General features: G+C 40.8%; 1 protein-coding gene across 2 annotated transcripts in view; it reads right to left on the reverse strand.

Moving 5' to 3' along the window:
- Positions 1–13519, reverse strand: part of LOC147035281 (extracellular calcium-sensing receptor-like) — a 54542-nt gene extending 41023 nt beyond the window's left edge. For both annotated transcript variants that reach the window (XM_085896368.1, XM_085896361.1), the window contains exons 1-3: positions 12928–13519; positions 12453–12708; positions 6511–6784 (exon numbers count right to left, since the gene is read on the reverse strand). In XM_085896368.1, the coding sequence (XP_085752494.1) occupies positions 6511–6784; positions 12453–12708; positions 12928–13205 (808 nt within the window). In that variant the 5' untranslated portion in view covers positions 13206–13519. The remainder of the gene's footprint in view (positions 1–6510; positions 6785–12452; positions 12709–12927) is intronic.
- Positions 13520–14675: the final 1156 nt, after the last annotated feature.

Here is a 14675-nt window from a genome sequence, read left to right on the forward strand (position 1 = left end):
ATCTCTGATTGCTCTTTTACTTGTTTGGTTTGCATTTCTGCAGAACCTGCACCTTGTAGGCAAGAAGCTTCAGTCTTTTATGCAAAATCCTGTGTTCAGTGGTGGTTGTAAGTCCCTGTTCTCTGGATGCACGTCAAATTGATTTTCTGGGACTTTCTTGAAATGATTCACGCACTCTTCCAATGTCTGTTGCACTTGCGCTAAGTCAATCAGTACTTTTATGTTTCTGACAACTTCCAGTCTCTTTAAACCTCTTGTATCACTCTCTGATACTAGTCTCTGATGGCTGAATCCTTCCTTGCAGGTCAGGTCAGGTTAGGTATGGGAGCATGCGATGGAGCAGCGGTCGCTGCGACAACTTTCACTGGTACTCCAGGGGCCTCAATCTGGCCATCACCCAGGAATATGCCTGACCCATTTCAATATCCTTGAGATGCAGATCAACCTGCTGTAACCATGGGGGCACGTGGTCGGCCCATTGGCCGACTCGACTCATGAGGCTCCCTCACTGAGAAAAATTTGGTGAGCAGGATCAGCATCAGGAAAACGAGCCACATGTCCATACAGCCGCAGCTGATGCCATGGAGAATACAGATAACAAATCTCATTTGAATCTCTCAGCACCTGCTTGTTGGACACAAAGTCTGACCAGTGATAGCTAAGGATTCTCCGAAAAGAAATGATACCAAGGGAGTTAAGTCTCCATCTCAGATCCCTGGTCAGAGTCCATGTCTCAAATATGTAGAGCAAGACTGCAAGCAACAACGACCTGAAAACTCGGACTTTCGTCCTCCTGCACTGGTACCAACAGCGCCGCACTCCATGATCTGGTGAATCCATGACTCCCCAGGCCTGACAGAAACGTCTATTGACGTCTGGCTCACAACCAGTAGAGATATGAATATCATTGCCAAGGTAAGTGAATCTCTCCATGACCTCAACATCCTCACCACAAACAGGAACAGAAAGGATAGCAGCATCCAATATGTCATTGAAAGCCTGGATCTTAGTTTTGACCCCAAAAAACAGTAATCCCAGCAGCTCTGACTCCTCATTCAGCACCTCGAGGGCCCCCAAAAGGATATCCAGAGTCTCTGCAAACATAACTGCATCATCCAGAAAATCTAAGTTCTTGATATTCCCAAACGATGCACCACAGCTTGATCACTTCGACATCCTCCCCAGAATCCAGTCCATATAGTCCAGGAGCAAGGACCTGAAAAAAATGAAACCGTTCAACACTCCCTACAGAAAAGGTTTGACTTGACAGAGTGGTAGAATAAACCCTATAGAACACCTCCAGGTAGTATGTAGTTTCAAATTGTGGTATCAATAAATTCTACAGGCCATGATACATACCAAGGGTACTTACAAGAGGGTCACTGTGGGCTAGCAAAATTTAGGGGAGGGGTAACGTAAATGTGAATATTTTTGTTGAGACTCAACAATTTTTAATATCGAGGTAACATTGGCTTCATATCATATTTCTCTTTCAGAATATATACAGAAATGTCGATATTCATTCAACTGTACAACCACAAGAGGTAAAAAAATCACAAACAAATCAAATATTATGAGGTTTTTTATATTTTAGGCATCTTTTCGAGCATACGAAGTTGTCAAGTCAAACTCTTCTGTAGTGGGTGTTGAACAATTGAATTTTTCACAGGTTCATGCTGCTGGACTAAAAAATGCTGTGTTAGTCTATTTTTTATGAAATTCTTATGGACTAGATAATTACAAAAATAAAGTTTTAAAATGTCATGTTAATAATGATGGTAAAAGAGGCTGTGGGTTAACATAGTTGCTTTTCTGTGTCATTCCAGATTGAACATCTGAAAGAATCCTACTAGCCAACTGAAGCAATGGCCAGTTCAAAGAGTCAGGCAGTAGTGCAACTTTTACCTGTAAAGAAGCAGAAGTTGACGAACTTTCACAAGTGCATAATTTGTCAGATGGACTCAAACGAGACACTGAGGAAAGCCCGAGATACCTCCATACAGACACTTGTTGCAGCACTGGAACTCCGACGAGATGAAGTATACGAACGTTTAAAATCGGATTTTGACAGTTTGGCAACCGCGTATGTTAAATGGCACTCAAATTGCTACGAAAAATGGACAAGCAAAGAAAACCTGCGTTACATGCAGAGGAGAAGATCTGCATTCTCACCGACACCAGCAGAAGAATCTAAGATTGGCACACAATCTGAAACAAGTTTGACGGAGACCTCCAGGGTATCCAGGTCCCAGTCAACGTCCACTAACTGGACTATGTGCCTCTTCTGCAAGAAGAAAACACACAGAAGGGTAAAGGAGATGACCATGGTCAGAACTTTCCAAGCCTGTGAAACTATTGTGCAAGCAGCGACCACAAAGGGCGATGAGGACATGTTACGGACTACTGGTGCTGTCAGCAATGATCTAGTGGCAGCAGAAGCTAGATACCCACAGAGCTTGCCATGCCTCATACATCAGCAAATCTAATCTGCAGTATGCTGGCTTCCATGAAGGGAGACAAGAAACTTGTTACGATACGGCATTCAAGCAATTGGCTGAAGATATCTCTGCTGACCTGAATGGTGGGAAGGCCTTTGATATGACAATTCTTCTGGACAGATACAATCATTTTCTGTGCAGACAGGGAGTGGCAGTCGACAGCTACACTACCCAGCGACTCAAACTTCGACTAAAGAAACACTTTGGAGATGACATTGTCTTCCCTAAGCCATATGATCTTAGTAAGTCCGAGCTTTTGTACTCAAGCTCCATATCCCTTCATGTTGTCATCAACTCTGCCTATCAGTGTAACACCGCAACAGCCACGGGTGCACCAAGAAAACAGCTCACAACAGTGCGAGTCTGCTGTACCGCACTACAAAACTCATCAAGTCGGAGATCAATGAATGCCAAGGCATATCAGTCTGACCACCTAATATCATGGATCTAACCCTGACAAAATCCAAATCTGTGATACCAAAGAGTCTTTACTGGCTACTATGCTGGGTTATTGCCAAACCAGAAAAGGAAGATGAAGATGAGTTTTCAGCACCAGAATGTGGCAACTCATCAGATGAAAGACGTGATTTGATGCTTGCTCAGGATGTTGTACACTGTGCGACTCATGCTGGAACTAACATGCCCAAGCATGTGGCCCTGGGAATTGCAGTTCGCCATATGACGAGGTCAAAACAGCTCAATACCATGCTGAGCAGAATGGGCCACTGTGACTGCTACGATGATGTTGAGGCAACCGACGCAAGCCTTGCAAAGAAGCATGTGCATGTATGGCCGAAGAAACTTGTGAAAATCCAAGAACAATCTTTGAATCCAGTGGTGAAGAAGACGCTGACAAAAAGTTACAACAGATGACATCTTCATGCTTCCATGGCGAATGTGATTCCTTGTTGCCAGACACAAATATTACAAACCGCTCTGACGAATGTGCTTCCGTGCAACCATGCACAACTATTATGATTCGCTCTCACTAATGTGCTTCTGTGTTGTCATGCACAGCTCCCAGTGTCGACCGTGATAACTAGTATCATCCACTATGATGAATGAGTAGCTTCCGTGCTGCCAGAGACAACTATTATACTCGGCTTTCACTAATGTACTTCCGTGTTGCCAAAGACAACCATTATGCTCGGCTCTGATGTATGTGCTTCCATGTTGCTAAACACTAGTAAAAGACGAACGCTAAAAATAACAGTTGCAGTTTTCTTTATGCGTGCCTCTGTATGTATATGAATTTCTGCAGAACAATACTTTCTTTAGCGTTTCATTTCCAAAATGTATATATACCAGTAGTAATTGAGAAACACCGTTCACCTTCATATGAGAACACAATTAAAAATGTCAGAAAGTTTGAATTAGTGTGATATTTTAGCTTTGGTGATGCAATCACAAAGGCCATTTTCAAATAACTGTACATACTCTGATAGTGAATTATAATAGGAAGCCTATGATACCTCAATATTGTAAATTGGTTGAGTCTAGACAAAGATATTCACGTTTATATTACCCCTCCCCCTAAATTATGCGAGCCCACAGTGACCCTCTTGGTAAGTACCCTTGGTATGTATAATGGCCTGTAGAATTTTAACGATACCACAATTTCAAACCACATACTTCCTGGAGGTGTTCTATAGGGTCTATTCTACCACCCTGTGAAGTCAAACCTTTTCTGTAGGGGGTGTTGAACGAATTTCCTTATTTGGCCTCATATGAGAAATGGCTGCTGGACTAATACAAGTGCTGAAAAGTGTTGGAACCTGATAAGCTCCAGGAACAACTGGAAATAAGTTTGAGTTTGTATCACCATGTCTCACAGCACTCTCAGTACCAGAGTAAAGTTCAGATATCAGATTGATCAGTTTTGGTGGCACCCCACTTAGTCCAAGAATCCTCCATGGGGCAACCCGATTCACTGAATCGAATGCTTTGCAGAGGTCAACATAGGCTGCAAGCAGCCCCTGCTGAAACTATAATATGCCTTCGGTGAGGACCGGAAGAGCAAGGATATGGTAAATCGTTGAACTCTTTGGTGTAAAGCCTGATTGCTCTGGGCGCTGGTGCTCAAGCAGATGGTGGCGAACCCAATCAATATTTATCCAAGCAAAGACCTTGATCAGCACTGAGAGCAGCGTCACCCCATGGTAGTATTGCAGTCCTGGTGATCACCCTTCCCTTTGCAGATAGGGACAACAAGGCCCCTCTTCCAGTCTATTGAGATGATGCCTTTGTTCCAGACAGGACACAGAACTGCATGCAAAGACATGAGTACAACATTTACACCAGCCGAGAGAAGTTCAGCATGGATACTGCAGATGCCAGGAACTTTATTCCATTTCAATTCGTTCACCGCAGCCTGTGTTTCCACAAATGAAGGTGGATCACAGTTGACTGGAGGATCAGCAATCAGGATAGTAACACCCCTGACATCCAACTCCACAGCTGGTGGATCAGACTTGCACAGCCACTCAAAGTAACCAGCCCACAGGCCTTCACTTTGGACTCCTCTGTGAAGAGCCCACAACCCTCTGCTATAACTGCAGTACACTGAGGGACAGGCTTGGATGAACGCAATGCGTGAATTCCCTTGTAAACAGGATGAGAATCACTTGACCACAGGTGATGCTCGACCCCCTCATATAGGCCTCCTTATCCACCCTCAGTGCATGTACAGTTTCACGCCTCAACTCCCTGAACAGCTCAGCTCTGCCATTAAGCCTGGCCCTGCAACTCTGGTCAATTGTATCCAGTGTCCCTTGAGCAACAAAATTCTTCTTCGCCCTACGGTGAGTTCCAAGACATCCACCGGCAACATTGGGGATGGTGGTCATGAAGGCACCCCACAACTCTTCAAGACTACTCAAAGCACCCAGACATCCCCCCCCACCCCAAATCAGCCCGTTCGCAAACTCCTCAGCTTCCCTGTCATCCTTGGGCATGCCAACATCCAGCCTAGGCTGTGATAGTACCATTCTCCCAGATTTCACTTGCAACTTCAGAGTTGCGGCAGCAAGCCTGTGGTCAGTATTGAGGAACTGAGCACTCTGGTAGACCCTGCAGTTCTGGATCATCCTCCAGCGGCCATCAATTAGCATATGGTCAATCTCTTTTGCCACTTCAGCAGCATTGGCATACCAAGTCCAGAGATGAGCCTGTGGGCACTGAAACCATGAACCAGCCACCCTAAATCCTCTTCACAACTATGAACCAGTCTTCCATACCCTGTACAGAAATTACGCTGAACGTGCCTGTCAGATCTTGTCTTGATGAACCATTCGACGCATTGAGTTTTCTCCTGTTAAGTCGCCATTTTCTTTGACATTGAACCACCCGACCTGAAAATAAAGAAAACTTTATGAGCTTCTGTATCAAATAAAATGTAGATTTATTATTATTTGTTTTTCTCTTGTTGCTTTTGTTACTTGGTTCCCTTTTATTTGATTCTCGTTTGACTTGTTTCTGGTTTATTGATTTGTTCTGATTATTGTTTTGACTTGTTTCCTTGGTTTCTCGTTTTTTTTTACCTTTTTAAATAAAAAAGGCTTCAGCTAGAGAAGCAAGGGCTGACAAGCCCGAAACACATGTCCATGGATGTTCCTTCACCAGGAGGGACTGGTCTATAAAATTGAGAATTAAATCATCATCTTGGTATTGGCTGCAGTATAAACCTACAGATATTTATGGAGGTGTCACTCTCCTAAGCTCCTGCCTAATAAGCAGAGGCTCTGCAACTGTTTAGCCAGCAAAGCCTTTCATATATATATATATATATATATATGTATATATATATATATATATATATATATATATATATATATATATATATATATATATATATATATATATATATATATATGTACATTATGTATTTCCAGTGCCTTCAGAAAGTGTTCACACCACTCAACTTTTGTCACATTGTGTTGTGTTACAGCCAGAATGTTTTTCACAAGTTTATCAGAAAGTTATTCAAGGGATTGATCCACGTCAGCCTCCATACCTATCTGTTGGTAAATGAGTGAGTTCTGTGTGACAGGTATGGTCTCTCGAAAAGCAATGCATATCCCATATTTTTCAGCCTCTGTAACAAACTGCATTACACCATTGTAACCATAATCATCATCAACCTCCAAGGTTCCAATGTATGTCCAATCAAAATGCTTTACCAATCGTGCCAAAGCAGATGACTGGTGAACATCACTTGGAACTGTTCGAAAATGAGAAGGAAAGTCATTCTTGTTGCTATAACATTTGCAAGTTCCCATGAAATCCACCTGAAAAAAAAGTTCATGGACATAAAACATTTACATGTTTTGCATAGCTTATGAACTTTAGTTTAACACAGCAATGGTTTTGCACAAGTTTGGCAGGTTGGAATATATTCCCAGCATTCGATGGATTACAACTCATCTGTGGCCATTAGGTCTCAAAGTCAAATAAAGCAACTCCAAATCAATCGCAATACACTGTCATGCTATAATTCAACTCAAAATTTCGATAATTTGCAATGCAGGTTAAAAGTGTGCCAGCATGGTCCTTTATTTACTCATAGTCTCATATATTGGTACCAGTTACTGGGAAAAAATAAATCCATATGAACATGGCACTCTGGGTTGAAGGCAAACATATTTGTTTCCCATTGCAATCCGCAGTTTTTCTGTATTCCTGATGAACACATAGGTACGCACAAATCGTTCCCGGAATTGAAAGGTATCATGGGCCAAAGGTATCAATATCAATCTATACCCTCCTTCTAAGCTCTTTGCCAGCAGCAAGGTAAGGGTGTTTTGGAAGCCACCCAAAACGAGATTACCATTTAATGTCATCAGGTGCTTCATTGCCAAGAGCAAGATGTGGCAAATGAGCTGAAGACAGCTGAAAATGAGCTGAAGACAGCAAATTATTAGCAAAGTATTATGAAGACAGCAAATTCCGTTTGATTATCTTTATACCATAGCCTGATGTTGTGTGGATTGTGTTTCCCTGCTGAGGGACCTCTGGTAGCTTGCACCTGTTGCTGTGTTTGAGTCTGGGGAGTAATTGCTGAAATTTATGTAGCCAGGTTCTTCCTGACATTTTTGTTCTTTTCACTTTTTCACATTTCTATTTTTTCATTCTAATTCTTGTTTTTTCTTTTCATTTACTCTATATTTATATTTCTTTATCTACCTGTGTAGGCTGTAGAGAGAAGTGAATTGGTGCAGAAATTTTTGGTGTAAGGCTCACTTGGCCATGCCTAGATGGGTTTCTGGGTTGTGGGGTCACAGCTGAAACCCAAATCCTATTTCGGTTCCTCCTGATAACTCCATGTTGCTTTTTACCTATTCGGATTCCTTTTAATGACTCCAATGTAGTATTTGGTCTTCCATTTGATTGATGACGAGGTCAAAGCTTTGCTGGCTGTTTCAGTTGACAAGACCATTCCGGCTGAACTCGTGTCATCCACGAGAAACAAGAATCTTTCTAAAGAAAAATAGAAAGTGTTTGTGGAGAAGGAGTAAAAGTGAACAACCAGGCAGTGTCACAATGTTTTCAGCAGTGAAGCAAGAGGAGGAAGATCTCAAGCCAGTAATAGTCTACAAGACCATCAACCTGTCTGTGTTGAGAAATAAGCAGACTCAGCCATTCAGCCTCCTGTTGTGAGATGGCAATGACACTTGGGGTCTGAAGACTCCATGACCTTAAGGGAGTCATATGCCATGGCACTTTCAATGAAGACCTTGTATACCATTACAAGTTTGAAAATGAAATGAAAATTGTTGTGGCCAGCTTGAGGATTTCATCCGCTCAAGACAGATTAAAGCAGGTCCTAAGAGACAGAAACTTCAGTGCCTACATCTCTCTGAGAGAACGACCACAGAAAAAAATTTGGGGATTTGCAAGCAGACCCTGATGGAATGACAAAGTGAGAATGCAGGATTTTCTTGCATCAAATACATATTCCAAGTTGGTGACAATTTGCTCGATATCTCCATTTGGATTCCAGGGCATGCTACCACAGCCCTACTGGTGGAGGGTTAAGGAACAGGAACTGTCCAGGGTTGAGTTGTCTGTAAAATGATGGAACGGATTTTCCAGCTGGTGATGTAGAGGTCATTGATGGAGACCAAAAATAAAATTGGGAGCCAGCTTCTGGAGGTCAGGTTTAGGAGAGAATGCCACCCACCACATATCACTTCTTGCAAGCACAGGTGGAGTATATTTAGAGGGAAAAAAAACATGGGAAAAGAAACAAGGATGAGGAGTAGACAGGGGAGATGAACACGTCTTACAGATAAAAGTGTTGATAATGTTGGGCCCAAAATAAATGAAGTCCATGTTGGCTCATAATTTATTCATGGTGGGAGGAAAACTCACATGGGGAGAGTTTATTATGAGGGGGTTTAGAAATGGTTCAGCATTTTGGGACTTGGTCTTTTCCAGATAAACAAAGGTGAGGCACAAACTCAATCTTTACAAGAACATTGTCGGGAAGATTATTTCCTGAGTGAATGAATAGCTGAATATCATGCACCAGTGATGGACTTGACCAACTGCCACCATTTTTTTGTGGATGGTGAAAGAGGAAGGCAATTTATTACTTATTTGATGCACTCAAGCATGCAGCATATTTTGGGTTTGATTTAGCCTCTCCCCTTTTCCCTGAAATCAAGAAACATTTTCGTAATTTACACAGTGACCCACAATCACTAAAATGGTGGATTGCCTCAGAAATAGCCACAGAAGGGAAAAATAAAAGGTACATGTCCCTATGGACTTTGGCAGTGGTTGCACTTGCTTGCCTTTTCTATTTTGGCTCCCATGTTATTTTCCTTGTGAGTGAGAGTGAACTCTCAACCTTGGCCTATTATAGTAGTTCCAGGTGACGAAGTCCACACTTGCTCATACTAATTACCATGATAATTTTGATCCCATTTCAAAATGTCGAGCCTCTTGTCAGTCGACTCCATTTAACCTGAAGCCAATTACCAAACTGGCAGGTTACCTTATCACTCCTCTGATTGCTGTTATTTTGACATCCTGCTTAATTTATCACTTGTCACCACTCTAAATCTCCATGCCAATGTAAAAGTGATACGATATGCTACAGTGGATATTTAGGGTTAAGTTCGATGGGTGTGACAGACATGGATGAAGGTTTATTAACAAGTTCATGACTTGCTATACACCTAGATTGCTCGCCCTGTACTCAACATTTTTAACATGGCAATGAATTATTCAACATCGGCAAACAAACAATATTCAGAGTCCAGTCAGGTTTTCTGATGGGCAAAAGTACGGATGGCAATGGACAAAGTGGAAATAGACAAAGGGCAAGTATGGTCACAGTCAGGGGTGAATGGTCAAGGAAGAAAACTTAAAAGGAAAGATAATTCTACATTAAAGTGATTAAAACAGTGCAAATGGTTATACAAATATATTCATATTCACATTCATGTAACAACCACAAAAATATTGAAAATTGTCGACGAGCAACTTGCTAACCTATTTTTTCCTCCATCACCGAAAGTGCAAGGAGGTTATGTTTTCACCCCTGTCTTTTTATGTGCAGGATATCTCAAAAAGTTGTGGACGGATTTGGATGAAACTTAGTGGACACGTTGGGTGTGTGACAAGAAATAATTCATTAAATTTTGCTGAAGATCCGAATCCAGATCCTGATAAGAATTTTTTTTATTCTTCGTGATTCTTCACTATTGAGAGAAAGGGCCAAAAACGATATGTAGCATATCTCAATAATTTATTGGCCCCGATATGTTCTACTCGATCAGGCTTTGTGTGGCGGAGGTAAGCATGCTCTGCCGAGTATCCTTCGAGTTGTGAATGTTTTTGTTTATATTATGAACTTGTAATTTTTGTCACTCCATTTATAAATCACTCAAGTGATACATCACTCCAATCAACCACCTGTAAATAGGAATAAGTTGAGATTAAATGTTCTCCATCACAACTAAGTAGTTATTTTCTTTTATTTTGTCGTCTATTTTATTCTTGCCCAAAATGCATGTTATGCACAATCCATTTGCATTTGCTACACACACACACACACACACACACACACACACACACACACACACACACACACACACACACACACACACACACACACACACACACACACACACACACACACAAAAAATATCTTAAATATCCCACAACATGAGCCTCAACACCTGTGAATTAAAAGAGTGTGTGTGAAGTGTGGTGCTTTAAAAACGTGACAAGATCATGAAACAATTTAAAATTGCTTCAGTCCAGCAACATGTACTATATGTCAACAAGAAATGCAAAGGGCAATGGCAAGACCACTCAGCAATATACAAGCCGATTATGCATGCCACCAAATATTCAGATTTCCTCGATGGCAATCTCTGAACATAGCTTTTGCACAAACGTATTGTGACAGGAATTGCAAATAGTTGTCCAGAGAGGTGAATTCAAAAGGACGCACAATATGTCCAGAGGTGCTGTGATTGTAATACACATACATGCATGAGTTGCACTTTTATATTCCCTCCCGTAGTAGGTCGGTAAATATCATGCCAGAAGTTGCAGAGACAGCCCACGACTGTTTTTGAACATTCTCATAGCCGAGACTTAATCGTGGACAGGTAACCACATCACAAACTGTGGCCACGCCAGCCCAAAATTGGAGATTAAAAAAAAATGTAGTGTTATTTTCCCACTAATCACAAATAACAAGTTGACATTATCTCCTTTTTTATTTCCTCCAATTATATAGATTTATCTGAATATATAAGATGCTGAGTTCTGATTTGGCATCAAGTGCTGCTTGACCAACTTGACCAAGAGTAAAATGGCAAATGTTGAATGTTGATATTAATAATGAATGCACAGACCTGGGGTCGATTAATATCAAGTTAGGCAGGATTAAAACCCAACTAGAAATCTAAATTACAATTGAGCTAATGGCTGATCCAGAACATCTGTCCAGAAAACGTTATCCAAGAGAAGTTTGTGGCAGAAGTTAAGGTTGCTTGGGAAATGCCCTCGCTATGATGTGTCATATTGGCATTTGGAAGGAGATATCAGAGCTAATAATTATTACGTTCAGAAGACCATGATCAGCCACATAAAATAGACATGTTACCGAAACTCAGAACGTTCCTTGGAAAAATAAAACAGAGGAAATGAGGAGGACATTCAGTAGAGCACATACTGTACCTCCACCAGACTTATTAATTTATGTATCGTATCCTACTGCTAGGCCAGATCTGGATTCGGACCTGGACCAAAATTTAATCCACTTGTTCTTGTAACCTAACCAACTCATCCACCAAGTTTTGTCTGAATCCGTCCAAATTTTTTTTGAGATATCACGCTGTTTATCGATTTAGCCCTCTCACTCAATGGTGAAGAATCACTTAAAAAAATTCTCGGATATGGATCCGGATTCGGATCTCCACTAAAATCGAATCAATTCATTCTTGTCACATACCCACATACCTCAGCTCTCCACCAAATCTGTCAAAACTTTTTGAGATATTTTGCTCACAAGCAAACAAACAAACAAACAAACAGACAGACAGACAGACAGACAGGGATGAAAACATGACTTCCATCCACCTTTGGTGGCAGAGGTAAATATTCTACCGATAGTCAACAACCATCATAATCAACACCACAAGTGGAACTGGAAGTGAACTTGGCAGGCTGAGCCTGATGCAAAGATTGATTTTCTTTAAGTAACTAAGTCTGAGTAAGAAAAATATTTGGGAAGATATTTAAGTGACTGCATTGAGGTCAAAGCTGTTTAATGTTCCAAAGCAAAGTGGGAATAAATAGCACCTACTGAGGGCTTGGAAGCAAATATTTTCGGCTTATTGATCATCAATACATTTTAAAAATGAAAAACAAGTATAAAATCGGAACATTTTGATGTGCAATATGACCATATGCAAATTTAATGGAACGTCATACCTCAGGCATGTATGAATACCCCGTGTGCTCATATAAAGCTCCGATGATAGCACGTGGTGCACCACACTCTCGATGTTCCGAAGCCATCTCTGGACCCAGTACGCTCAACACGGCTATCATCCGCCGGACAACCACAGAACATGTGTCATATAGTATGTACGAAAGAGTAACATTGGGAAGAAAAAGAGGATTTTTGTTGATTTCTTCAATCGCAAATACCATGGCTAAGACCCAGCGAAATCCCTTCATGTTAAAACTGTCAATGAAATTCAACATGTCAATGGACATCTTAACATCCCATTGTCTTGAGCAGTGAATGCAATGGAGAGTAAACAAGTAAATGTTTAGCAATAAAGTACTGAGTTTATACACAGTCAACACAACAGTCGTCAGACATGAATTACATACAATGCAACAATGTGATCTTAAGGTAAAACAAAATAAACAAAAAATAAAATAAACGTGTAGGCTTTACTTTTGCCATCCATGGAAATGGGGCTGCTGCTCAAAAGAAGCTTTCTTCACCTCGATTCCAAAGTGAACTTTGAATATTCCTGCAAGGACTATGTTTTCTTTCATCGAGTCACCTTGGTGAGTTCGTTCTCCAAGCTGGCAAAGCGCTTCAGTGGTACAACAGAATTGCATCCACAATGCCAAAGCGAAAATCAAAGAAAACATTTGAAGCCCTGGAACTACAAAGGATGGTGTCAAGTGCAGCAATTGATCCAAAATAATGCCAAAAATTCTACCCATTGTAAACTGCTGAACCCTCTGCACAGGATATCTTTACTACATTGCTGTGATAATTATATAAGACTACAACCACCAATGAGAGGTCCTTTGCTGCTCTGAGAACAAATGAACCAAGCAAACTCCAAATTATTTTCTGCATTTAAAGAAATTACAAATTTCACCAATGACATGCAAATTAAGTAATCATTTAAAATATACAATACTGCATTTAAACCATCTCTTTAAACTAATGCAAATAGCCTCATTACATGCAGAATCAACAAACACAGCACAATGAATGACAAACCAGAAAATATCAGATTACAATGTCTGCAGCTAATCAGGAGGACCAAAAAAGAAAATCAATTCTGATTATAAAAGTTACTTTAATGAAAGTCAAACAATGCACAACTAGATATCTGTGATCACAAAGCGATCAACAAGGGTAAGCCTCCACTGACTTGCCCTCAGCCCACAATCTAATGATGCCATATTTTGTTCGGAGCGCCATATGACCTTCACCTTCAACATTTAGGGATAGAGTGTAAATTAAGAAAATGTGTCTATCTACAATCTATCCCAAAAACTCAAGAACATGAAAATAGAAGGAAAATTATTGAAACTATGATCAAAAAGGTATTTTTGTTAATTATGTCCCAATCTGAAAAAAAACTGCTCATCAAGTACACGAATCAAATATCAGGTGCACAACTTCAGTGCAAGTACACCATTATGATGCAAGAACATCTTTGAAGGCCAAGCAGTCTGAGATTCTGCATTGGGAAAATTGAGCGATGATAAAAAAATGTTTTTTTGTTTTTTTTTCAAACCGCCATTTGACATTGAAGTTTAACTAGGAGGGATATGATGTAAATTATATGTAAATGCACATTGTGCTAGGCCAGGGGTTCCCAAACCTCTCTTTTCCGAAATCACACACACGATTTTGATGATACTTGACCACAACCTTCATTACCTGCGATGTATCAAAGTTTGTTCACGACATAAAAAAACAAAAATATATAAATAAATAAATAATAATTGGGACATAATAATAATTGGGACATGGGGTCTGCGGGTGGGGGAGGGGGGGTTGAGCCTCCTGAAATATGTATTTGCTCACTTCTCCGAAACTACACATACACTTTCAATGAAATTTGACCACAACCTTCATCACCCATGATGCACGAAAGTTTGTTCATGGATTAAAAATAATAATAATCAGGGTCTGAGGGGGTCTGCGGGGGGTTTGAATAATTGTTGCCCCTGATCCAGGTGAGCTTCAGGACACATGGTCCTATTTTTTTACACACTTTTGGTATTGATCGCTGGTACGCAAATGGAAGAAAACAATTAAAAACCACACTTTGGCCCTCTTCCGGGCATCAAATGGTCCTGGGGAAAAGTGGCTATTACCACAGTCCATAGCAGGGTGAGTGGCCATCATGGGGGTAGACTACCCATGGATTATTCTGCCCCACTGATCACAAT

This window comes from Eptatretus burgeri, chromosome 1 (assembly GCF_056783735.1).
Source record: "Eptatretus burgeri isolate ZD-2024b chromosome 1, Ebu_testis_v1, whole genome shotgun sequence".
Classification (NCBI taxonomy): Eukaryota; Metazoa; Chordata; class Myxini; order Myxiniformes; family Myxinidae; genus Eptatretus; species Eptatretus burgeri.